General features: G+C 48.1%; 10 protein-coding genes across 10 annotated transcripts; 4 read left to right on the forward strand and 6 right to left on the reverse strand.

The window, feature by feature from the left end:
• Positions 1-468: 468 nt before the first annotated feature.
• BDBG_05203 (import receptor) lies at positions 469-4,265 on the reverse strand. Its single transcript, XM_002624388.2, has 5 exons — positions 3,877-4,265; positions 3,695-3,777; positions 2,845-3,616; positions 2,300-2,773; positions 469-2,205 (listed from the first exon to the last, which is right to left on the reverse strand). Exons 1-5 carry the CDS (start codon positions 4,202-4,204, stop codon positions 1,955-1,957), a joined length of 1,908 nt encoding a protein of 635 aa, XP_002624434.1. The 5' UTR covers positions 4,205-4,265; the 3' UTR covers positions 469-1,954.
• A 777-nt stretch (positions 4,266-5,042) lies between these two features.
• BDBG_05204 (uncharacterized protein) lies at positions 5,043-8,622 on the reverse strand (the record flags this gene model as incomplete). The annotated part of the gene is made up of 7 exons (XM_031722033.1): positions 5,043-5,800; positions 5,865-6,394; positions 6,460-6,933; positions 7,020-7,213; positions 7,259-7,759; positions 7,895-8,031; positions 8,421-8,622. The coding sequence occupies 7 exons, from the start codon at positions 8,620-8,622 to the stop codon at positions 5,043-5,045; spliced, it is 2,796 nt and encodes a 931-aa protein (XP_031578811.1).
• Positions 8,623-9,088: 466 nt separating this feature from the next.
• Positions 9,089-9,505, forward strand: BDBG_17211 (uncharacterized protein; the record flags this gene model as incomplete). The annotated part of the gene is made up of 1 exon (XM_031724987.1): positions 9,089-9,505. One exon carries the CDS (start codon positions 9,089-9,091, stop codon positions 9,503-9,505), a length of 417 nt encoding a protein of 138 aa, XP_031578812.1.
• A 292-nt stretch (positions 9,506-9,797) lies between these two features.
• BDBG_17212 (uncharacterized protein) lies at positions 9,798-10,093 on the forward strand (the record flags this gene model as incomplete). The annotated part of the gene is made up of 2 exons (XM_031724988.1): positions 9,798-9,816; positions 9,867-10,093. The coding sequence occupies 2 exons, from the start codon at positions 9,798-9,800 to the stop codon at positions 10,091-10,093; spliced, it is 246 nt and encodes an 81-aa protein (XP_031578813.1).
• A 461-nt stretch (positions 10,094-10,554) lies between these two features.
• Positions 10,555-11,594, reverse strand: BDBG_05206 (metalloreductase; the record flags this gene model as incomplete). The annotated part of the gene is made up of 4 exons (XM_031722034.1): positions 11,394-11,594; positions 11,269-11,367; positions 10,889-10,991; positions 10,555-10,866 (listed from the first exon to the last, which is right to left on the reverse strand). Exons 1-4 carry the CDS (start codon positions 11,564-11,566, stop codon positions 10,555-10,557), a joined length of 687 nt encoding a protein of 228 aa, XP_031578814.1. The 5' UTR covers positions 11,567-11,594.
• A 2,460-nt stretch (positions 11,595-14,054) lies between these two features.
• Positions 14,055-14,592, reverse strand: BDBG_17213 (uncharacterized protein; the record flags this gene model as incomplete). The annotated part of the gene is made up of 2 exons (XM_031724989.1): positions 14,055-14,462; positions 14,521-14,592. 2 exons carry the CDS (start codon positions 14,590-14,592, stop codon positions 14,055-14,057), a joined length of 480 nt encoding a protein of 159 aa, XP_031578815.1.
• A 58-nt stretch (positions 14,593-14,650) lies between these two features.
• Positions 14,651-15,548, reverse strand: BDBG_17214 (uncharacterized protein; the record flags this gene model as incomplete). The annotated part of the gene is made up of 3 exons (XM_031724990.1): positions 14,651-14,901; positions 14,957-15,227; positions 15,363-15,548. The coding sequence occupies 3 exons, from the start codon at positions 15,546-15,548 to the stop codon at positions 14,651-14,653; spliced, it is 708 nt and encodes a 235-aa protein (XP_031578816.1).
• A 375-nt stretch (positions 15,549-15,923) lies between these two features.
• BDBG_17215 (uncharacterized protein) lies at positions 15,924-19,347 on the forward strand (the record flags this gene model as incomplete). Its single annotated transcript, XM_031724991.1, has 10 exons — positions 15,924-16,180; positions 16,281-16,420; positions 16,486-16,545; positions 16,607-16,824; positions 16,893-17,007; positions 17,071-17,096; positions 17,916-17,978; positions 18,176-18,389; positions 18,452-18,700; positions 18,803-19,347. The coding sequence occupies 10 exons, from the start codon at positions 15,924-15,926 to the stop codon at positions 19,345-19,347; spliced, it is 1,887 nt and encodes a 628-aa protein (XP_031578817.1).
• Positions 17,910-23,596, reverse strand: BDBG_05210 (C6 zinc finger domain-containing protein). Its single transcript, XM_031722035.1, has 3 exons — positions 21,119-23,596; positions 18,709-20,949; positions 17,910-18,640 (listed from the first exon to the last, which is right to left on the reverse strand). The coding sequence occupies exons 1-2, from the start codon at positions 21,197-21,199 to the stop codon at positions 19,771-19,773; spliced, it is 1,260 nt and encodes a 419-aa protein (XP_031578818.1). The 5' UTR covers positions 21,200-23,596; the 3' UTR covers positions 17,910-18,640; positions 18,709-19,770.
• BDBG_05211 (uncharacterized protein) lies at positions 23,158-23,649 on the forward strand (the record flags this gene model as incomplete). Its single annotated transcript, XM_031722036.1, has 2 exons — positions 23,158-23,247; positions 23,422-23,649. 2 exons carry the CDS (start codon positions 23,158-23,160, stop codon positions 23,647-23,649), a joined length of 318 nt encoding a protein of 105 aa, XP_031578819.1.
• Between the last annotated feature and the right edge of the window lie 607 nt (positions 23,650-24,256).

Raw genomic sequence — 24,256 nt, forward strand, 5'->3', positions numbered from 1 at the left:
CCACCCCTAACTACCACACCACAACCCCGGGTCAAATTGCCATACAAATTGTAAGGTGAAGAGACCTAGCCCTATGCGCCAATCTTCTTGATTTTGGAAGATCCCCGACTGTATAATTTCTTTAAAAGACTGAACTACTTATTCAGTTCTATTATATTATTAATATGAATAACTTAACAGAGTCTGATATAGAGAAGATACTTCAATTATATAAATTATTCTCAATACTACAGATCTATCTGCCTTTAGGGAAACCAAGGCGTGCAGGTTCGAAACCCGCAGGGGGATACATTAAATCCGGAACCCAAGCACCTCAGGTTTCTAATAAATACAGAGGTGTACAAATCACTCCAATAAATCACTCTATGTTCCTGGGCTGGGAAGTTATTATCGCATGTATCTAATTGTCACTCCTTTGTATTTTCCTATGTTCTGTTATCTTGGCGTGGTCTCAACACTTGTATTTCCTCCTCCTGTATAGTTAACCAACACTTGGCCTGTATTTAACATCACGCAAGGACTTCATCATAAGCTCCGCTTGCATATGAGTATAATGGAAGAATAATAATAATAATAATAATCTAGAGCTTGAAGATCTGAATAGTATAGAAACTTCTCTCTCTGCATCTCTATAAGAGTAGCTTGAACTCACACTCAAATCTAGTTAATAATCTTCATAAGATATCTGTCTGTTTATTTATTTAAAGCTATATTTATGTAGCAGCATGTGAGACTCTGTCAAGCCTCACTTAAGATACCTAATTAGACTAGATCAAGACCAGTTGCATAGCGCCCTTACGGGATGCAGACACCAACAAAGATGTAATCAATCAATCAAGCAATCAATCAAGCCCAGGCAGAAGGGCTGGCGGGTTTTGTCCAGTTCCCCGCGGTACCAGCTACCAGATGTTGGTGCGGAGTTGCAGGTTGTGTCCAGGTCACAGTTACACGCCTGCGATGCATGCCGCATAGATCGGTGGTATGGATACGCATGGTATTTACCAGCTGGTGTCTCAATTTAGGGCTGTTCCCTGTGGTATCGTGGTATCGGAATTAGAACCAGCGTTTGGCCAGGCGGCTGATGATGTCATCGCAGTCATGTGAGATGTGTCTGATCCACATTGGATCAGATCTATTTGAACTCCATCCAGCCAGAGCAGGCATACAAAAAATAAAAACAGGGGCCAGAGGGAAAAGGGAAGAAGAAACAGATATATAATTACATTTAAAACGTTGCAGCAGCCAAACCCTAACCAGGTATGGCAGTAAATACGTCCCTCTCCCGGCACTGTCCAATCACTCCACTCACACGCATATACATACATACATTCAAACACACAAACCCAGACAGTATGTCTGCAAGTAACTCGCGGGACAAGAAAACCAGAGAACACGAAACGGAAATGCACGGGCGAGATGAATGGGGTTAGGATGGGATGCCAGCAGCCAGAGATAGGGAAACAGTCTAAGCGAAAAACGAAATGATCAGACGTTGAACAAAGGAAGAACGAAATAACAGACGAGAAGCAGTAAAGCTAGGGGCTGCCCAACACGAAGCATATGCGGAGAGGGAAAGAGAAGAGAATTTTTTGGCCTGGTTTATCCTTCTCGTCAAGTCTAGTTGATCAACTTTTGTTTTTCTTGTGCCTTTTTTTCTTTTTTCTTTTTCCATTTTTGTTTAGAAAAACCAGGGGACAGGATGTCATCTTATCTTATCCTAGCCAGCAAATCATCAACAGCGTTCGGGTTTCATTGTTCATGGACGGGCTTGCTTCGGTGTGCTTTTGCTTTTCCCTTTGCTTGGTAACTCTAGTCTGGTTGAGCAATAACGCGTTCGTCTTTTCGTTCCCATCGTCGAAAGGTAGGTGCTATAATAATTATATAGGAGGGTGGAGGAGAGAAAGGGGAGATGGAGACTAAAAAATGGCTCTTTTTTTTCTTTTTTTTCTTTTTTTTACGAAGGCGGCACACCCATACCACCCGCTCCCGCCACTTGCTGCAACCGGGCAGCGAGCTTGGGATATCGCTCCTGGACTTCGAGTTGCGCCCGTGTCGCTTCGGCATATGACACGGCGTTGATCACTTCGGCTTCTGTTCGGGCAAGCTCGCCCGCTCGCTCAAAGTATTTGAGCGCTTCGGATACTTTGCCTTGTTGGAGGAGGAGTTGGGCGAGGGTAGCCACGGCAACGTCGCATTCCGGGTCAACTATCGGAAGAGAGATTGGGTTAATAGCCATTTTAGGGTAAAGGGGGTTAGATATGGAGAACAACAACGGGATATAAAATAGGATGGAGCGTACTGATGAGCGCCTTCTGGCATAGGCTCTCTGCTTCAGCAAAATCATGCTTCCATTGGAACAGGGCTAGAGCCTTGTTGATCAGTGGTAGCACGTTGATACCCCACGGTTTGTTCTTCTTCTCCAGCTCGACCGCCTTGTCGAACTTCTCGATCGCCTCAGCATGCTTCTGCTGGTCGAGCAGGAGCTCACCGTAGTAGTTGTAGACGTCAGAGACGTTCTCGAAGTTTTTAACGGAGCGGCGGAAGGTGGCCATCGCAGAGGCGACGGAGCCCATCTTATACTGTGTTACACCGAGTTGGATGTGCGAGTAGATGAAGTCCCGGTCGACATCGATGGACTTTTGGTAATCCTTGGCGGCCTCCGGGAGCTCGCCTAGGATGAAGTGGAGCTGGGCACGGTGGTAGTAGATGTCCGGGTCATCCTTGTTCTGCGCCACGGCGAGGTCAAAGTCATCGGCTGCAGCCTCTCGGTTGCCTATTGTTGAGACGTTAGTTTCAGTCCGATCGTTGTACCTTGTGTTTGGGATAGAAGAGACGAAAGCCTACCAAGTTCAAGGTGTAGACTTGCTCGCTTGATGTAGCTCTGGACTAACGACGGATCAAGCTCCACACTCTTATTCAAGTCTTGCAGGGCAGCTTGGACATCGCCAGTCAAGTATGTGAAGGTGGCACGCATGTTCAGGGCAAGGGCTTCAAAGTTCCCAAGATTCCCCAACTCGAGTGATTTTTCAAACGCTCTTGCTGCCTCCTCATAACCATCTCCCGTCGACTCGGACAAGGCGAGGAAACCCTTGCGCAACTGACCCTTGCCGCTGTCCTCGTCTAACTCCACATCTTCACCCAGGCCCTCAGGCAGTGGTCGTGGGCGGAAGCTCTGCAGGTAGTTGGACACGAACGTGGCACCGGGGAGTTTCTTCCCCTTCGCCTCCAAGATGGCATGTCCCTTTTGCTCCGCAACTTTCTTCAACAGCCTCTCCACAGCCTGCTTGCTAGATTCCTTAGCGAAGCCATCGATGATGCAGCTGGCAGTATAGTCCAGCAGAGCCTCGCTGAATTTACCCAACTTCTCGTAAGCGTTTGCTCGGCGGTTCATGGCTTTGACATATTCATCATCCATGGAAAGAGCGGCGGAGGTGTCCTCCACCACTTTGTCCCACTCACTGAGGGCATTGTAGCATGCAGCGCGGTTCGAGTAGTACACCGGATCGGGTTTGCAAAGGATGGCCTTGCCGTATAGTTCGATGGCTCGGTTGTAATCGAGGGATCCGAAGGCCTTGTTTCCGGCGGCCTTTAACTTTGCAGCGTATGCCGCACGAGTCTGGGGGAAGGAGAAAAGAATCTCGTATTAGCAAATGATTTACTGGGTTGTTTTGCGGGTGATTCAAGGCGCGCATACTTCGGCAGACAGGCTATCGACGGTAGATGCGTCGACCTTGGGCAATTCTTCTGGAACTTCCTCAGGCTTTTTCTTGGCAGGGTCTGTATCGGAGAGTTGGGTCAGCATCTACCTCGCACCAGTTCTACCCGTGTATACAGGTATCGTAGCAGCAGAAAAGGAAGATGGGTTTGTAGCCATACCAGTAGCGGCAGCAACGCCAGCCTTTTTCTCTTCCTCAGCCTTCTTTTTCTCACGCCGCCTCTCCTTTTTGCTCTTCCTCTTCTCCGCAGGGTGTGCGGAGGCCGCGGAGCGGCCGGACGCTGATAGGTAGTAGACGACACCGGCGCTTGTGGCGACAACGGCAACTCCGGCAATGGTGTAGACAATTGCCTTATTCTCGGAGGCCCATTTGGAGATGCGGTCCCAGGCGGAGGATGACGGTTGCGCTTGGAGAGAAGATGTGTTGAAGGCGGCGAGCTGGCTTGCTGGGACAGCAGGGGGTACGGGAAGGACCTTATCTGACGACATTATTGGGCGTTATGGAGGCGACTTGGAATATTAGAGCACTAGAGAAAGAGTAGAATATAGCAATTGGACTGTTATTGTTGTGAAATAATAAATAATAATAATAAAAAAAAAATTAAACTCGGAAGTCGCAGGTTTTGGTACAGGCAGAGCTGGGCAAATAATACAGAGACCAGGAATATTACACCCGGAATGAAAAAGCTCCCCCGAAGCAAATGGGTAAGGGCACGCAAATGAATGGGCACGAGACAGGGACGGAGGAATGACAGAGGGGTATGTTATGTATTCCAGGCTGGGGTGGTGGGGAGAGCGGGTGGTTGGTGGTGGTGTTTATGTTTATGCCGGTGTCTGTTTCAATTGCTTGGATTCAGGATGTTGATGTTTGAAGCTTTTTTTTTTTTTTTTTCCTTTGCGGACGTCTTGGTAAGTTAGTAACAAATTAGTCAGCAGGCAGCTTAGTGATTATGTCAGCCGTATCTCGTTGTTCTAAGGAACGAGGCCACAGGCCAACAATCTTTATATCTTTATAGTGTGTAACATGTAACTAACTATACATTATTTATATAGTCTTATTATCCTCCAAGAATTGTCTTGAGACAATTTTCATGAGACAGACAGTGGCAGATCTAGGAGAATCTTCCTAGGTCATTCTTCATGGCTCTCTATTCAACGTGTCTTCTCTCCTGGAACGGCGGCACCAAGACATGCTCTCTGGGTCGACATTCCTGGAACTGTTATTGGCACAGATCTTATTCTATTTCGTGTCTTCTCCCTTTGTGACAAATTGTGTCATTGGGTCAGTCGGTACAGTGCTTACGTCGAAACAAGACTACATCGCCTCTCAAGAATATCTTCTTATTCCACATATGGGCTTGAGACTACCGTATATGCAGTTACATGTTACATCTGACCATTCTTCTTTTGGTGTTTTGCTCCTCTTGCGCAGCAGTCCAGCGGCCGTGTTCGGCGGCTCAATCGGACACTCTTGGTCCATCTGCGCCTTTGCCTCCTTGGGAATCAACAGCAGCACGTTGGCTCCGTCCGACATCGCCGCTCGAAAGTTGGACGAGACGCTGACTGACCGCATGCGCATGTCGTAGTACAGAAACATTCCCCGCCGCTTGTAGCCCCAGACAATTCTCTCCAGGGCATCCTTCCTAGAAGGATCGATGGATAGGACGTCGGCCACCCTCCATTGCTTCCGCTCGTAGACGTGAAGTGTGATTGTGATCTTCCCATCGTTGCGCGCCGGCTCTGGCTCCGTCTCAATGGACGGAAGCGGGATCGTGGGCGGCCAAGCTTCCCTGTCGGCGACATTGGTACTGTCTCCACCAGGGTCCGTGAGCGAGCTTGCCGCCAGCTCTCTGAAGTTGTATTGGGTGACGGGCCGCGGACGAAGCCCCCTTCGTGATGCGATGTTCCTGGCCACTCGGCTGCCTCCACCTGTCCGGCCGTCGCTTTGGTCGAGCTCGGCATCCGCGGCGCCCACGTCAAATCGAACGTGAGCGCCCTTCTCCCTCGTTTCTAGCCGTGTCAACTCCACCGCTGGAGCCGCCGCTCTAGGCTCGACTAGTGGTGGCTCTAGGTTCGGTGGATCATCTATGGGCCCGGGCAGCTACTTGGCGTCTGATCTGCTTTCAAGCTCGTCACTGATTGCATTGACCCGGTTGGCCACTCGATCCACATCTCGCCGCGTTGGTTTGGCCCTTTGTGTCTTGTGGATCCCCAGGATTGGACTTCCGCCGTCGTTCCCGTCCTGCAGACACGGTGGCGGGGGGGGCGGGGTTGGCTGTTTCTGCTTCAACGACAATGCTGCTGGCCCGTCCCTGATCACCTTGCCCTGAGGCGGATGGAAAGGCTTCAGCCGCGGCAGCTTCTTCAGAGGGTCCCCAGATCACTTCTGGCCCCGCGCCCCGCAGATGACTGGATAATTCTACAGCGGGATTCTCCATATGACGTCGACGTGCCTGTACCAATGCGGAAGGCTCCACCACTTGCCTTTTGTCATCCGCTCGCTGCGCTGGCACTTCTGCAGCTTGCTCTTCAGCATTTCCATCCAGTTGATTTGGCACTGCTGCTTGTGTTGCTGTCATATTCATTGCTGATGATGGCTCCCTCATTTGTGGCACTGGGGTTGAGCTCGGGTCCTCAGGGTGCCATCCCGGCTGGGTATGCACCACTGGAATATGACCACTGGCCCGGTTGGCTGCTTGTTTTTCCATCCGAGATCTTTTTTAATTCCTGCTGGATTCACTCACTGGTGTCCAGTGGAAGTTTTCTTGTGAGTGTCCTGGGGCGGTCGCGCTTCATCATTGCCCAGCACACTTCCTTGCTGACGCCATCCTGTGATCATGCTCCGCGCGTTGAACTGGGTGATGAGCCGGGAAAGTGTAGCAGTAGCAGTGTTGGTTTCACATTGCGCACTGTCAGTGGTTTGCTCGGCTACCTGGCTTTGCAGTTGAGTGAGAGCCATGGCTCGCTCCTGTGCCATCTGCTTTTCTGATTTGATGCGTGTGTTCTCAACCAAGGCACTGTGTTCTATCTCCAGCAGGGCGCGTTGTTCTCTCTCCCACTGGGTGTGTTCTTGCGTATCATGCTCGCCTGCGGCTCTCTGTTCCGCATCACCCTCCAGCATCTCATTGAGATTGTCAGCAATTGCTCTCTCGACCTCCGCGTCATCTCCGGCAGCAGGGGCATCTGTGGCTCGCGCCTGGGTCATTTCCGGCCGTCGTCTTGTGAGTGCTGGATAATGTATCCATGCCCCTGGGCCTCTGATGGATCGTCTATCAGACTGTTCTCTGATACAAATAGTGGTGACATAGGCACGCTAGAGGGGGTGCTATCCGCCCCTTGACGAAGGGACGGCTGTGGCCCAAAGAATGCAAGATAGACACAGCACCTCATGAAAAACGTCATGACCCTGTCCGGTACAGCTGCCGCCTGCATGTGATTGACGAAGAGTAGTGGACTGTCTTGCTCGAGGGCCTCCATGGAAGGGTGTTCACAGCGAGCCTTGCGTTTCACCAAGCAGTTGACAAGAACTGATGGTGCTCAAACGTCCCTGGGCATGGCCACTGTGAAGCATTCGACGATCCGATCGATCAATGTATCGAATAGGGTATTGTCATATGAGAAATACTCGGGCTGCGGAGCCTTCAGCAACGCCTGTTCAGCGATCAATTGGTCAGGAGCTTGGTTGATGAGGTTTGTGATCTGAGTGGATCTGAATCTCAGCTGATGAGTGAGGGACGCCATTTCAGACACAACACACTCGTCCGCGGTCGCGTTCCGCGCCTTGGCCAGCTGATTTTTGTGTTTTGGGTCGCGAGGCATCTGTGGATAATGGTGCATGGTGTATAGCCACATCTGCTGATAGGCAAGATCAAACTGCCTTCCAACAGGCTCACGCTGACTGTTGAATGCGGACTCAGAGGTTTGAACCGGGCATATGTCACTGCCATCACTGCATGTTGTCCATAAGCCCTTCATTGTCTGGTGTACAGTGGACTTCCCCAAGGTGAACAGCCTTGCCAGACAGTGAGCCCAGCTTTTGAAACACTTGAAATGTTTAAAGAAAGAATTCAGAGATAGAACCAGGGTGCTGAATGACCACAGCTTCTCTCAGATAGCATCTCTTTCATCTTCATCAAAGTCAGTGAAGATCTGACCACTGGTCACAAGATCATGCATCACTTTGGCTTTGGAGCACAGCATCATCAACTGAAGTGTCTTGACTGTATGCTGGTCAATCTTCACCATCAACACTGGATTGTTGTTGATGAGAGAGAACCAGAAATCCTTCACATAATTCAAGTATTGAGAATTTCCTGCTGACATTAGTATGGGTGAATGAATGATGCTGAGTGAGAACCAACCTCATCACAACTGACTGCTATGACTTGATGGAGCATGCTGATCCGCATTGCATTCCAGTGTCCTGGTATTCCAAGCACGCTGTCAAAGGCATGTCTGAGGCGAGTATTCTTAAACAGTGACTGCAGACGGGTTTGGCTGTTCAAACACAGCTGAGCCTTCCACCGCAGCTCTCTGTGGAGATTTCTGTTGTTCGCATACTGGCGGATTCAGCGGTAGATTTCTCCATCACTCAGTGGCATCTCATTGAAATATTCTTTGATGAGAGATGTCTTCAGGTCGTCCCTGATATCTACAACGAGCAAAAGTCAGACCTCCTCGCGGCTACCAGCCTAAGAAATCTTACCGTCCGAATAAACGTCAACGACCCACCAGCGGTGGGCAGGCGACAAGACTTCTAGCCCCGACTGCGATCCGGCGTTTCGTCCATGTAGTCCATGTAGTCCCTGTAGTTGCCCGCCCTTCTGCAGGGCAGCCGCCGCCAGATTATGCTGCGATACAGCTGGCTGCAGGTAAATACACGGTGTGCCAGAGCCATGCTCTGGCATCCCTCTTCTTGGAAAATCCTGCAGAAGCGATCAACGTTCTTGTGGTCTAGCTGTCGAGATGACTGAGGATCGAAAAAAAAATTTGATCTAGATCGACTCTGGCGGTTCCGTGGAATTTTTGAGACGTCTCTCAGCCGCCAGATGAGTGTCTCTCTCGGTGAATTGGAGGGACTCCATCACAATAGAGTGCTTGTTGCTCGTTCAGGATAATTTAGAACAGAGATGGTAAATCGAACAGAGGGGTTGGAGACGAGCTTTATGTACCAGGCGCGGCCACTTTCGAAGGTGACTGCTAAAGTGGCTCAGGGTGAGCGCTGTTTCAAGGACCCTCGCCTTTTCTATTTAAATCGTTGCAGCGCACCCACCCCATCCCACTCACAAGACCTACCCCCCTACCTCTTCCATTCATTCTCGATCTCTTTCTATCAAGTCTACGCTGCGTGTACCGCTGTGCCATCCCATAACCATGTCATTCCAGCAGTCGAGCAGTTCGATCACTGCATTCCCTACGACAGAACGTGGGAAAGAATCTCCCTCCGTGGAATCTGACAAGGTCAGTCGCGCCGGCACAACCGGTTCACAGGGTGCAGTCCAACCAAGCTGGCCAAAGAAGAGAGCGCCTACCCCCGAACCGGCAACATATAGAAAGCGAATGTGCGGCCCTGCCAGAGACTTGGTTCTTGGAGAACCATCTAAATCCGGGAAGAGTCTGGTAGGATACATTCGTGGTTCAGCACAAGTCACCATGGGAGACTTTCTCAATAAAGTTTACGCGTGTGAGTTGGCTGGACCTTTCGATGTAGCTCTTCCTCGCGTCCGCCCCTGCGGACTTGTCGCCATCAGGACATTTCAGGGGCCTGACAGTGAGAAAGCACTGTGGTGATTCAAAGAACTCTGTCATCTCAACATCCTCTCCTCTCAGGAATGCTTTGTACATGAAGGATCAGTCTTCCTTCTTCATTATGAAGTCTCTGTCTCATTGAATCATCTTGTGGCCTGCAAAGCCTATCTGAATGAAATCGAGCTCACATCCGCTTTAGCTCAGGTAAGCTCCCCACAGAAATCAATGAGAATGTCATTTAACCACAGAAAGATCCTTGATGGCTCTTATGTATCTCACTGATTGGTGGGTCGAGCACTCTCGCTTGAGCTCTCTCAACATTCTTGTGTTCAGGATGGGAGAAGTGAAGATTGGTATGAAACATCCCCTGCAGCCGGTGATCATCACTGATCTTATTTTGTAGCTGGTCTGGAGGAATGTTTGGAGCTACCAGCAGGTCTGGTCTCACAGTACTCTAAACCACTGGAGGTGATTACAATGGAACTAATGCAGAAATACAAGAAGGAGAATGGTAAAACTGGTGTGAATAATATTGAACATTGGGGTTGCAACTCACACGTCACGGAATTTCTATCCTTCATTGAATCAGGTGTTTCAGTTGAAACACTATGGAAGGTGAGTTCTATCTGAACTATCCTACGGTTGCTGTTCTCACATTCAATAGCATTCATTGTTCACAGAGATAACCTTGGTGCAAAGGTCACCTCATGGATCTGGTGTCTTTTGCTTTGCGCTCGTCGTTTACATACTGCTCTTATTTGAGATGATATGGAATGTGACGTGCCGTATTGTGAGGACCTTGATATATATATATCTATGTACACATCTACTCAAGTAGGAAAATAAAACTTTTCAGGCTCACTCTGTCCATGTTCCGTCTAGCCTTGGAAGAAGAAAGGAAGAGGAAATTCAGAGCCACAATCATCAACGCTTGTATCCTGGCCCTCCAGCTCGTAGAACTGTAAACACTAAGGATTCAATATCAAGGAGATGCTTTACACGGCCCGTTCGACGCCACGGTTATATTTGTTTGCTAGGTCTACTGTTTCCAAACCGATCATTCCGTCCTTTACGACTAATGTGGCTGAAACTCAAGCTCTGACATAGTAACCCTGTCGTGCAAGAAGTCGTGGACGACGCTTCGCAGCTGATCGCGCATTTTGTCTGACACTGATACTGTGAAGGTCAGACGGAACTCTCACCGGGAGTGTGATGGACTCACTCATCATGAGCAGCTCGCCACAGTCTTCCTCGCCATTAGGGACCCTCTCAATATGGTCACCTGACACCTCTGTCTGGATGATGTTTCGGTAGTCCGCTAGGCCCTTGTAGACAAGGGCATGTTCATGGTTCTCAAGTTTCATGATCCCTCCGGACTCAACATAGATAGAGATTGTGAGGATCTGCTGTGAGTGTTAGCATGACCCTTGCAGCGGATGGGACAGGTTCACACATGTAGCCATTGGCTACAGTATCATTCTTTAGCAAGCTGTTCACTGCTGATTCTACAGCAATTGCCATATTTAACCTTGTTAGTGTGTTCAACCATACATATCAAGCTAGCTAGCCTACTGAGGGTTTGTAGTTGCCACATCAAATGTACCTGTTATATGCAACAAGTTGAGGTGTTGTGCTCATAGATCAGCTTTTTGAGATACAGGATCACAGCTGTGATGCCAGCATCACTGGCAATCAGCAGAACACTCTCATATCAGTCAACAGATTCACTGATTCTGTGAGAGTTGGTAATGAAGGCACTGAAGAAAACAGTGCTCTGACACAGTCAAGCAATGTAGCTGACATACCATGCTGAGCCTTCACATAGAGATTCAACATGATTTATCTTTCTCATGATTATAAAGAGATCATGTAGAGATGAGTCTGTGTCTTCAAAAACAAACTTACTGTGAGTATTCAGAGATTGACATACTGTTCAGTATTCAGTTTCATTGAGTGAGACAGAACAACCTGAATCACAGCAGCTTTTTTGACATCTTCACTTGTTTTCTCATTGTTGTCTGTACTGTCATAGCTAACATATGTCTGAGATGACTCATGAGACATGAATGCACTGTTCTGATAGCAGAAGAACAGGATCTGCATGAAGATAGTCAGTGTAAATGATTTCAGTGACACATAGATACAAATTCTTGACACCAACTGATTTACTGATATATGATGCCAGATTGCATATAGAAGAAGTGCAGTCAGTCCTTGATGAGTCTGAAGAAACCACTCATAGGCCACACAGTGAAAGAACAGGAAAGAAAAGAACATGATCACTGCCACTGAGGCTGAGCTCTAGAAGAGTTTATTTAGCACATGATCATCTCTCAAAGAAGATAACCTACAATGGCAGTGATGAGGTTGGTGGAATCCCTCAGAGGGAAAGCAACTTGACTGATCAGAAAGTGTAATGATGACATGGATTGCAAGAAGGAGAACACTCATCCAAGCCATTGAACCATGTATCTTGCAGCATGTATGAAGAGAAACATCAAGAATCTCAGCCAGGAGGCTGAGATGTGGTGGCCCTGTGAAGAGAAAGGTCATATTCACGACTGACAACACGCCTGCTCGGCCACCAATATCAGATACTGAGGGGGCCGAAAGGAGCAGGCAAACGAGGTTCACAGCTAGATACAAAATATGAATGAGAACAACCAGGGCGAGTCCAGGGCCCGGCGAAGCGATGGCGACCAAGGCAATACGGGGTAGGTTAGATGCCTTGAAACAAAGACCGAAACGGAGCTCGCAGTCCACCTCTTCGCGACAACCAACAGGTTGGTTGCTTCGAAGAGTGGCATTCCAGAAGGTGTTGTTGATAGTAGCCAGTCAGCTAGGAGCTACACTAAATCGACCGTGACGTGATGCAAACTAAAAGTTCGTTGTAACTACGCAGTAATTTAAAGTTAACAACGAACTCTGGTAACTAGTTAACTAGTTAGGGTAACTTAGGTTTAGTAAGTTACGTTAAGCCAAGCATTGCAAAGTTTGCGGAAGAGTAACTAGTTAGTTAACTAGTTACCCCCGCAGCAGCAGAGCTGGGGCCCCCTTTCAACCTCTTAAAACTAATCCAATCATCTCATCAGTAACTTAAATTCTCTCCACAGAAACAACTTTAGCTGGCAATCGAAAGTGGGAACCCCTTGGTGGAGTTATCAGGGGCTAATAATAAATAGTTATGAAGCTGTACTGTAACTACGGAGTACGGAGTACGGAGTACTGCGTATATATGGGGTCCCTGGCTAACTAACTGCATGACAATCGCTGGTAGGTTTCCAGGTTTCCCCTTTTTGGTACCTCTGGCATTAATCGGAACAAGCATCTTTCATTCCATAGAATGCTGGACGATTTGTCCTTCTGAACCATACAGAGTAGGTCAATATGTACTACTAAATCTTTTGAAACTTTGTCTGACCATTTTTTTGAACCCTTTGACTTCGAATGGAATGGTCAATCTGTAGCGGCGCCCGCCCCAGTGGCGTTGCCCTAGCGATCGCTCGGGCCTGCACGCACGTTGATCTCATATGTAATTATTAATAGAGAGATGAGGGTAGTAGTTATACAGGAATCTGGCATGTCTGCTTCTGGATTAGTGTGGGAGGCTCGCCGCTCTGTCCTCACCCCTGCCTCACCTCGCCATGCATGTTTGGTTAACGAGATCCAGTCAAATAAGATGGCTCCGAGACATAGCTGCACGTTCGAGGCTGCTCACGGCCGCCAACACAAGCGGGGTAACATGGCTGTTGCTGCCTCGTTAATATATAAAATCCGGCGCTTCGGTTTTCTTTATACGTAGGCTCCTTTGTGATCTTCCCATGACGCCGCGAGCAGACTTATCCAGTGCAGGAAAGATACAATCAGGTATATGAAGCATTGTCTCTTGCTCATAGAGTTTGGAATTCTGACAGGTTTAGGAGCCTTGCAATGAATGCATTGAAGCAAGCAATAAGATGAGCAAAGGGCCAAGCACCAAAGAACAACCCAGTTAAATGGAGAAACACACAAATTATCATCAGCAGCTTCACCGAGGACCCAACACTCCCAACTTACAGTTCCTTCATTTGGGGTGTTATCAAGTCTGTATCCTAAAAGGGAAGTGGATACATGGCGAACTGACATTATGAAGGAACACGGTGCATACTAGCCACACTGACTCTCGGTACCATATCACCCTGCATATAAAAACGGCAGAAATGATAGCCAAAGGAACAGTTCGGCCAATCCATATTTACTCAAAAGCCGACAAGGGAGAGGAGTACGAGTCATTCAAAATTTTCGACGAGAGACCAGAAAAGGTGACAGATGGCGAGCCAGGAGATCAAATTGAGTAACTGAGGCCATGAGTAGAAGGACATTCAATGAGAGTTGTCTGATTGTCTTTGCATTGATTAGTTACATGAAGATGAGTTTGCTGGCTTCCTGTCTTCATCTGTGTAGCTCAGTTACTTGATCCCTTTGCACTGTGCCCATGCTATTTAAAGCCGTACCTTATAAACCACATTTCGTAAAGCCTCCATCCCCAACATCCATAGTGGCGAACCTCTTGACTCGCTCCCTTACTAAGAGCCTACGCCAATAAATCATGTCACTTATCCAGGCGAGAAAGAGCTCTAAGTAGAGAGGCAAGTGTACCTCTCTCTTGGGGTTCGTAACTGAGCAGTCCCAGTAAAATCTCTGTCAAAGACATCAGGTCTGTCTCAGTAAACTCTGGTGGCAGCTTCTCGGATTCTTCGATAGGAATTTCTTCTTCGTCTTCATAGCCGTCAAGAGCTAAAAGCTTAGCGTCATCCTGGTTGTAGTTGAGTTCAAGATATTGGTAGAATCCCATATCTCGGGCGGGGGTGCTATCAAGCATATTCCGAACATCGCTTTCCAAGCTGTCATGCAACTTTGATGGCGGTTGTCCAAGGACTTGTTTCAAGCCAACGATCATGTCCATCCGGTCTGCTAAGAAAGAATCCATGAATGTCCTTCCTGTGATAATTTCGAATATCTTGCAAGTCTTTCTGTCAGCAGTTCTCTCACGCCTTTTGAGGAGGATGGATACTGACTAAACAGCCAACGCTCCACATATCGACATTCTTATCCAGAGGTTGGGCATAGACCGACTCGGGTGCACGCATATGCCAAGGAGTGTACAAGCGACTTGGTGGGTTTGCGTGAAAGAATGTTATGTGCGTGTTAGTACTGTGAAAAAGCCTTTGGCAAGTTAGAATATCTACCGTTCCCCAAGTCAGCAATTCTAATGTCCATATCGTCACCGCGGATTGAAACTGGTCGGACCAAGTAAGGCGGCATCGAAGGCGAAGAGCTTTGACCGTCTGTCATTTGAACCCTGCCAGTCACCGGTTTCCCCAAGTAAGGCATAATCTCATCTTCTGATAGTTGAGATACAGCAGGGGCAGAGTAGAGGACATTTTTAGAATATAAATCTTCATAGTTCTGAGCAACGGCACTCTTCAAGTTGTAGGATAGCGGCTTGCTTACCTCCATGTGCAATGCCGCATTTCCAGAGGTAGTCCAAACCGAGGGCTACTCGGGAACAGACGTTTAGCGCAACCTGCTTTGGCAAGCGTTGTCCGTGCTGGGCGTCTATCCGAGAACGAAGGTCCATGCCCATGACCGGGAATATCAAACCCATGTATGGAGTTGCGGGCTCAAAGTGGTCAAGGAGCTGGAGCACTGAAGCACGACCTGGGTGGCCAACATTTGCCTGGGCAACGCTGGATTGTTGGAGGTGGTGTAGAACTCTGAACTCCTGGGAGCTTATCGTTCACGTTGATAATCTTTAGGGCCACATTGGAGTACGTCCTATTCGTCATTTAGCTCCACCTCTGTTATTCCATTTACGAAGACGAAGTTAGCTATACAGGTTATCTCTCGCCAGCCAAACAGTTGCGAATCCACTCCACCCAAGTTTATGCAGAACACGGTATCTACCGCCCTTAAACTCATTCCCCAATGTCACTGGAAAGTAGCGTCCCGTGTGATAACCGTTTGGATCCTCAACATCAATGGCACATTCATACACCGAGTTGTAGCAGTTGACATGCTGGTGGTTGATTACGTTAACGGCCATACGGCCATCCAATCCTTGGCTCTTGTTCTATTATTATTCCACAAGAAGTGGCTTAACTAGTTAAGTTAACTAGCTTTTAAGGCTCGCCGCCGCTGCAGTAAACTACCGTACCGCGAGCGGGCCTGGGGATTTGGATACCGAGGTAAAATAACAGGTCGATAGCCTGTGGGGAAATCATCCCGTCGATGAAATGCGGGGATGGTCTCTGGATGTCGGTCAATTATTCCTTTTATTTACTTCCTGTTCTCATATTTAATACGGTCGCTATTCTCTACTATTCCGCCGCAGCATTGGGCAATTTGAATTCTGCTACGCTATTTTTCCCGTGAGCGCTCTGATAATTTTCACTACGAAACTTCAAACTTGGCTTGCACCATGGCTACACCTTCGCTAGAAGCGCAGCTCCAGGCGCTGGGCATGATGAAAGGGCCCCTGCCTGCAGACCCTGTTGATCGGGCCAACGTGGAGCACTGTCTCCGTCACGGCTACGTCGTGCTTGAGAACTGCTTCACCACGGAAGAGGCGGACGCCGCAAAGGCTCAGATCGACCGGCTAAGTGGCTCCGATCCGATCAAAGGTCGGAACGCGTTTGAAGGGCTAAATACGAATCGGATATATTCGCTATTGAACAAGTATGTACAGTACATACATGTACGGGTCTCTACCACGGCAATATCTGAAGATTGTTACTTGTTATAGGATGAGGTTAATGTCTATTTCTTGAGACCATAGGACGAGAGCGTTCGACAAGTTCGCAATGCTCCCTCGTGTGCTCACCTTGAATGACTACTTCTTGGACACGGGGTACAATATCACTGCTTTTCATACCATCCAGATCAACCCCGGTGAAGCCCACCAAGGCTTGCATCACGGTACGCCCGCGAAGTTAATGACAGTCAAGGTTTGTCGATGGCTAACGGAATCTCGAAGCTTGTAGATGACTCTTTCTGTCATGTCCCACGTCCACGTATGCCACTGGGAAGTGCGATAATTCTAGGTACGGCATTCCAAGGGGCCGCTGCGACAAAGCAGATTTCGCTGACTTTGTCCTTTGAAAGCATTCGATGAATTCACTGCCGAGAATGGCGCCACACGCATCATCCCCGGTAGTCATACTTGGGGGGCCGACCGGCGTCCAAAGTACGACGAGACTGTGCCGATGACCTGTCCCCCAGGGAGCGTCGTCTACTTCCTTGCCACAACGTGGCATTGTGGCGGACCAAACAACTCCCTTAACCCCCGAAAGAGCGCGACGGTCCAATACTGCCAGCCCTATGTGAGGAACTAACACCTCCTTACGCTGGGTAATTGTAATGACTCCGCTGACATACCGATCCCCCATAGGTCCGACCAATCGAAAACCAAATTCTTGCAGTCGACCCTCGAAGACTCACTGAGATCCCACGACGCATTGTTGAAATGATGGGATATCAGATCCACGCACCCTTTATCGGTTACGGTGTGTTTCTCCTTATCACCTTTTATGTTCTGCTCGCTATTAACACTTCATTCCTTTGCTCAGCGGACGGCTTGAATCCTATCACTGCGGTACGTAGGATGGTAAACTGGCTTCAGGGTCCCCTGGACCCTAACCCCCCGACGTTTGCGTCCAAGGCAGAAATTTCGGGAAATGCTAAACTGTAAATAACAACTGCGTGATAGTTAATAAGGCATTTTAAGGGGAACAGTCCGCCTGCTCTAGAAATTTTACTTCTGCTTTCATCCTGTCCATTAAACTTATTCGTGGATTTGTTCATTTTCTCGAAATTTCCTTTCTGAAATATGCATGGACCGTTTTGCACCGGTATTAATCCTCCGCCTGATTGTGCAGCGGACGTTGGGAAGCCAAGCACCAAGGGGAATGAATATATTTCTTGCTGCGAAAACGATCGCGATTAGAACCAGCTACTCACAAATCACGGCCGTGGCGCCTTCATAAAGGCGAAGCGTTAATATGTGTCAGTGTGACTTTTCCCTGGCTTCCAGGAACTAATCGAACGCAGGATAAGCTGTCTCTTGCCGCCGATCGAAGTGGATTGCGCTCTGAGATATCGACACCCCATTCATCAGGGAATTCAACGGCTGGGGCTACTTTCCAATAAGCGCATGAAGTTCCAATTTTAAATTTTAGGTATTGTCCTGGCTAAGCTCCAGTTTCCAGACAACACAATAATAATATTCAAAGTCTGTAGAAAGAAACTACCGGTCCTTGATTTCGGAATATCGGTCCAGATCGACTTCGGGACTTTTAAGGTTTCGGATTGGTCCAGCTTACTAGTCCGTATTTGGTCTAGTGTCCGAACACGGCCTCGCCCGAGTTGACTCTGCCGAAAGTATTGCATGACCTATGAGTTGAAGATTCTAAAGGTGGAAATTAATCCGAACGTAGGAACTATAACCACGACCAAGTCCAGTGAGATGGCACAAGACGTACGCAATAAGAGGCGAAGTTTGGACCTGGCTCAGTTTCAAACCAGGTTGTATGACGAGTCTTGCTATTTCTGTTCCGAATTGTTGATGCTCTATCGCAATGGCAGGCATGTCCTTTTCTGTTTATATAAAAGGGGATGATGCTACTAGATCTGTTGTTGCCGTCTCTCGTTCACTTTTCTCCCATACATATATAGAGAGTTTTGTCATACGTTATCACTTCTCCTGCGGCTCGCGAAATTTCAGACAAGATGGCCAATGAAGAATTTCATGACTTCTACAAATATACCCCTTCCAAGGCTGCGGCCATAGTCTTCATTATACTCTTTTTGCCAACCACTGGCTTTCACACATTCCAACTCGTCAAAAGGAGTGTGTGGTTTTTCATCCCTGTCGTTGTTGGGGGAATCTGTGAGTGATTGATGTTGCCATTTTCGGCGTATGAGCTTTGCATGTTTGCTCATATCATTCAGTTGAGATTGTAGGATACAGCGCCCGCATCATCTCGAGTACCGAAGCGCCCTTATTCACAGATACGCCGTACATTATCCAAAACCTATTTTTACTGCTAGCTCCAGCTCTGTTTGCTGCGTCGATATACATGGAACTAGGACGCATCATTGCCATCCTCCACGGCGAAAAGTTTTCGGTAATACGAAGAACTTGGATGACCAAGATTTTTGTCACTGGTGACATCCTTTCCTTTGTTGTTCAGGGATGTGGTACGTACTATCTCTCGATACCAGCTCTTCATCGCTAGGTTCTCTTTCACAAAACGGCTCTCGGCTCGTGCGGATACATGGATCATCTAACGGCAAGCTTAGGCGGCGGAATCATGTCTAGCGGTACAAAGTCGAATCTCTCGTTAGGCCAAAAGGTGATCATCGTTGGCCTGTGCATCCAGCTTATCTTTTTCGGCCTTTTCATCATTGTCTCGGTCATCTTTCACCGCCGGATGGCTGCTAGGCCAACGACAGCATCACTATCTATCCAGGTTTCCTGGAGTAAATACCTCTATTCTCTTTACGCCGTCTCCGTCCTTATCATGATCCGTTCCATATTTCGGATTATTGAATACATTCAGGGCGCGGACGGCACGCTCCTGAGCCGCGAATTTTACCTCTATATTTTCGACGCCACGCTAATGTGGATTCTTATGATGGTGCTGAACGTCATGCACCCGGGTGTGATTTCCGAGTTGTTGAAGGGAGATTCTCGGCTGAAATCCGTTGGCATGGATATGCACCCTGAGGAGCTTGGGCTTGCCGGAACTCATGGTAATAATCCGAACTCAATGAGGAAACAAAGGCCCAGTTTCGCGGAGACAACATATGCGAGGCATGCTATCGCAACGAGGGGCCTAGCTTGAGCGATGCGTGTACTCGGAACAACAGAAGCGCTGCTGTATCACGATTTTCCTTTGGTCATCTGGAAGCTGGGGGGTTTTGGAGGCTTCTATTGACGCGGGTTTTCTCGTACTTTGTATGTTAAAGCTGGGGGGTTTTGGAGGCTTCTATTGACGCGGGTTTTCTCGTACTTGGTATGTTACCGTTCATTCGCGCTTATCATGGATTTTGTTCCTTTGGGCATATTTCTCTATTAGCATTTTGTTCAGATATAGATAGATAAACAATACTTTATACTTGACCCTTTTATCGCTTCACGCGTGTCATTGAATACTAGAGTTCGCTTGTTCTGAATAGTTCCGTCCGCAAACTGTCTCGTGATGAGCAAAGTAGGGAATAGGGCATGAGGCGCTCTACGCACCAGAATAAAAATTCATTGCAATATTTCATATACTAAGTAAATCCCAATCCGCAGCGTCTAAATCTATGCTTCGCATTTCCACACCAATTGCTCTCATCGGCCAAGCTATTGCATGCCTCCAGCGCAGGTCTAGACTTCTAAAAACGGCATCAATAACTTGCTCGCTCCAACCGTCTGCCCACCACCGTGTTGGCGCTCGATGGAGCAAAACACAAAAGTGCGCCAAAAGTACCAGGGCTGTTGGATCTCGCCGCCTCAAGGACTGCTGAATCTGTTTGGAAAATATGATGGGGAATCGTAGAGCCATCGACCAGTCTTTGCGTTTCGTTTCCGCCATGACGAATGAGTCCCAGAGCTGCTTGATGGCGACTTGATAAGTCTCATTGATCGTTCCGTCGCTACCTCGAATGGTAGTCACACTCTGACAGAATTGCTCCATGAGTTCTAGTCCCATGGCAATGTCTGGAGGGAGGTACTGACGGTCTGTAATCGCTGGCCCACGTTGAAGGAGCAGAGCGAGAGGGCCATCTGAAAGTGAGTCCCACGACGATCGTATAGTCTCCATGGCTGTTCTTAGAAGGGTAAACACGTCCAGCAACTCGCCAATCGGATCTTCCATCCTTCCATTGTCGGCCGAGAATTTTGACGAGCCGAAGGCGAAGTAGATTGTCAAATTAGAGAAAGCAAATACGGCGCTGCTATTAGACTTGGTCATTCGCGGCACCGTCGAGCGAAATGCAACCACCGCATCATGGTACTGTGTGCGCGCCAATTCCTTGTATGAAGACCCACTCCCATGATCAGAAGTCTCGCGAAGATGACTGATATGTAGCGCGGATATGGCGAGGATGACATGCATGAGGAACTGGTACGATTGCGCCTCGCGAGGAACAGCTACCTGCCAAATGGACCTGTACACTTCGTAGTCGGCGAAAACAGCAAATGCAGTAGTAGCATAATGATGCATTAACTCGAGCTCCTGTAATGGCGTGGTTCCATTGTGTGCTAAGCGGGTAGGAGGAATAAGGGGGGGGCGGGAAGACGGGAGCAAGTTGTTCTTTTGCACTTCATTCGACGGTTGGGCAGGCTGAGGGTTACTATATCGAGATGGTATGAAGCTAGATGGTTGACCCCATTGCAACTGATAGCTGCAGTTCACTTTGCGATACTTGCAGTTGCGGCAACACGGTGCTTGTTCGTCACACTTCAACGAGGGCAAGTCAACATCGCTGGTACAGAGCTTGCTTTGCGAAAAGAGACAGAGAGAAAGGATCCTTAGGAAGAAAGGAAAAGAAAAGGACCATCCGGATGTTACGCCCTGCAGGTGCGGCATAGGATATTTAGAGAGCTCTACGAAACCTTAGAAGGCCTACCTTCACTTTTCTTGCTTTGCATTGTTGGCAGCCGTTGCGCGACTTCTTTGGGATCTTTCGCACGACCTGAGCATGGGACATTTGCTTCGCTTCTTTGGGTTCCGTGTTCTGTAGTTACAGAGAACGGCGAGATATGGGAAATGAAGAATTCGATAAGGAAAGAATCTCGCTGCCACGCGTCTGAATGTGATGGATGGTGAATCTTCAGGCTGCCAAAATAAATAACTTGCTCGGGTTTGTTAACCCTGACGCTACGCTACTAGCACTACCAAACCAATCAGCGACAGTTAAATAACTAAATGACTAGTTACTCGTTCCCTCAGGCTTGAGGCTTGTTCATGGTTTCGATTGACAGTCGAGTCGGCGAGCCGGAATACATTACACATTGGGAGTCAATGTGTGTTGCTGTATCGCTGGCTACGCCATGTTAAAAGTAAACACAAGAACAGGAAATGAAATTATCTTATCTCTCAAAACATGGACAATGTTGAAAGGCAAGAAGAAACGGCCCATGAGTAGTAGATCCTGCTGTCATTCAGAGAGCATGCATGGCCATACAATGTGAAGATGGACAAAGCAGCTAGCTATTCTGGCAGGAGGGCCACCATTTTTGAAAATTGCTCAATCCCAGATTTTGTCGAAGTATCTCAACCCATCGACATCATCCAGCAACCTTCAATCAGGATATATTTTGCAACAACGCATTCCAGATTTCCCAACGCTTATGATTCCCCTTTGGGTATTCCCTTTTGTGTTCCCAATGGCAATTCATACACCTGCTCCAAGCGAGTGGGAATCTCCATATACACCAAGCACCCTCTGTACATCGTCACATAACCTTTCTGAATGCCGCGAAACCGCTTTCACTTCAGCAGCAGCTGTCGGGTGATTGTCCAGGCAATGGTCTGCTAATGAGTGAAAACTCGGAATTACAAATGTGTTGAAGAATATCTACCAACAGCTTTGAATCTACGCTTTAAGTGGTGTGGTGTGGTGTGGTGTGGTGCTTCTATTCTCTTTCCCGCAAGCGCCAAAGGGTCACCTCAAAAAGGTTGCAGCAAGTAGATCAAGTCAGCAGCCCCAGCTCCTCTTATGTTTGCTAAACCCCCTATTATTCAAAGGTAATAATGCTGTTCGGTCATGGTGGCAACGGCAATTGTCGATTTCTTCCCCCGTCTAGTATTGTATCGCACACGGAGAAAATTGAATTATTTCCGTCAAGACAATGGGCGGGGGGGGGTGAGCGTCTTTGGAAGGGGGTTGCGCGCGAGTTCGGACGATTAGTTACATGGACCTGGACGGATTGTAGTAGGGGCTCGGCCTCTGGACGCAGGGTTAAGGTAAGCTGCCGTGAGCGCAAAGGATTATGGGATGTCGAATACCAGGTATAAAACGTCGCTGTCCTCATCCTGTTTTTGCCTCCAAGATTATATATATATATAGGTTAGGCCTGGAAGCGAAACAATGGCTTAACAGAAAAGCCTGCACGGTACAGCGCTCGAGTCAATTGTCAGTCGAATCTATTGAAGCGAAATGGCTGTTGAAAATTGAAATAAAAAAAAGAAAAAAGCCCTGGTCATCTCGGACAATGCGTATGTCGGGGGCAGACTGCTCAAACAGGTCGAGGATGGTAGTAAAACTCTGACACGGGTTGGGACTTTTTTTGGAGAGGGGGGGGGGGGGGGGAGGAAGTTCAAGGAGTCAGGGGCCAAGGGGAGCCAGGAGTCAACAAAGAGATATATATTATGATTGGGCCAGGAAGGGACACCACCAGGCCCGAGCTTATGTGGTGGGGATGCAAGATGACAATTCCCACATATTGGTAACTGTTGTCTGCATCTGCGTGCGGCAGCTTTTTTCCCTCCATTCTTCATTCTTTCGGGATCCACGGGGGGGGGGGGGGGGAAGAGTCATCGCGCATGGGCCTCGTGCTGCAGCCGGGAGGGGATACAGACATGCAGACATGCAGACATACAGATATACAGCCAGGCGGGGCGTATCCGAGCCGGGTGGGTGGAGATCCAGAGGGAAGAGAACCCATGGGCCAACATCAAAAGGAAAACAGCGCGGGCAGCACGGGGAAAACGTGGGAGGAGGGCGCTTTTCTACTGAAGTTTGTCTTCCAAAAGGTGAGACGGGAATAAGCAATTCTTAGTAGTCCGGTCAAGCATTGTGCAGGAAAAGAGAGCGAACGGACTGAAACCGTGCAGGGGATAACGGCAGTCATTGGATCCATAGAGTCAGTCAGCCAAGGATGTATGTGTGGGTGTGTGTGTGTGTCTCCCGGTTGCCAGCTCCCACAGTCTCGAGTAGCTGAGCTATATCTATCTCTCCTCTCCAAGCTATCTGGCTTGTCCAATAATGTTCAAGTGGGTAATACGCGAGCGAAGGCGCTTGGACAAGAATCGTGGTCATATGAATTTCTTCTTCAAATCAAACTCCAAACCAAACTCCTGAAGAAGAAGAAGAAGAAGAAGAAGAAGAAGAAGAAGAAGAAGAAGAAGACGGGAAATGAAGAAATGAAGAAATGAAGAAATGAAGAAATGAAGAAATCAAGAAATCAAGAAATCAAGAAATGTTTCTATAGATATGCACGTTAAATAGAAACCTTGGATGTTAAAAAGAAATACTGAGTGAGTGAATAGAAATACTGAGTGAGTGAATAATGTGTATATTCTTGCAGTCAACAGCAGAAGCATGAACTCAATACACAGTAAGCCGTGATCACATATTCCTGAATGAATGTGATACACACATACAACACACATACAACACACACACACAAAATCAGTTGCTTATCGTCTTCGTACACACGTCCGCCCACGTGGAGGTGTTTCACATCTGCTCCAATTGGGGGGGGGGGGGGGGGGAGGTTGATTTCCGGTTCGGCAGCAAGAATCAGAATGGACAATTTGGCGATGCAGCAGGGCGGTTGTTCAGTAAAAGTTGCATCTCCAGTCCCAGGTGAATATGAATAAAAAAAGGAAAAAAAAAAAAAAAAAAAAAAAAAGATTCCATCATTCCTCCCCCTCTTCTGCCTCCACTCCGCCACCACAAACCACCGACAACCGACAAGACTTTGCTTTCTTTGGAATGTGGGATCAACCGATTAGATAAGATGTCGAAGGGGGCAAAGAG

The sequence above is a fragment of the Blastomyces gilchristii genome (assembly GCF_000003855.2).
Source record: "Blastomyces gilchristii SLH14081 genomic scaffold supercont1.10, whole genome shotgun sequence".
NCBI lineage: Eukaryota > Fungi > Ascomycota > Eurotiomycetes > Onygenales > Ajellomycetaceae > Blastomyces > Blastomyces gilchristii.

Bases quoted from the DNA above. Each gene is read 5' to 3' on its own strand.
- BDBG_05203 (XM_002624388.2), bottom strand. From the start codon at position 4,204: ATGTCGTCAGATAAGGTCCTTCCCGTACCCCCTGCTGTCCCAGCAAGC. The intron at 3,617-3,694 runs GTATGCGCGCCT...TCCTTCCCCCAG, and splicing joins TCGATAGCCTGTCTGCCGAA to ACTCGTGCGGCATACGCTGC. The intron at 2,774-2,844 runs GTAGGCTTTCGT...TCTCAACAATAG, and splicing joins AAGTCTACACCTTGAACTTG to GCAACCGAGAGGCTGCAGCC.
- BDBG_05210 (XM_031722035.1), bottom strand. From the start codon at position 21,199: ATGTCCCATGCTCAGGTCGTGCGAAAGATCCCAAAGAAGTCGCGCAAC. The intron at 20,950-21,118 runs GTAGGCCTTCTA...CCCTCGTTGAAG, and splicing joins GCAAAGCAAGAAAAGTGAAG to TGTGACGAACAAGCACCGTG.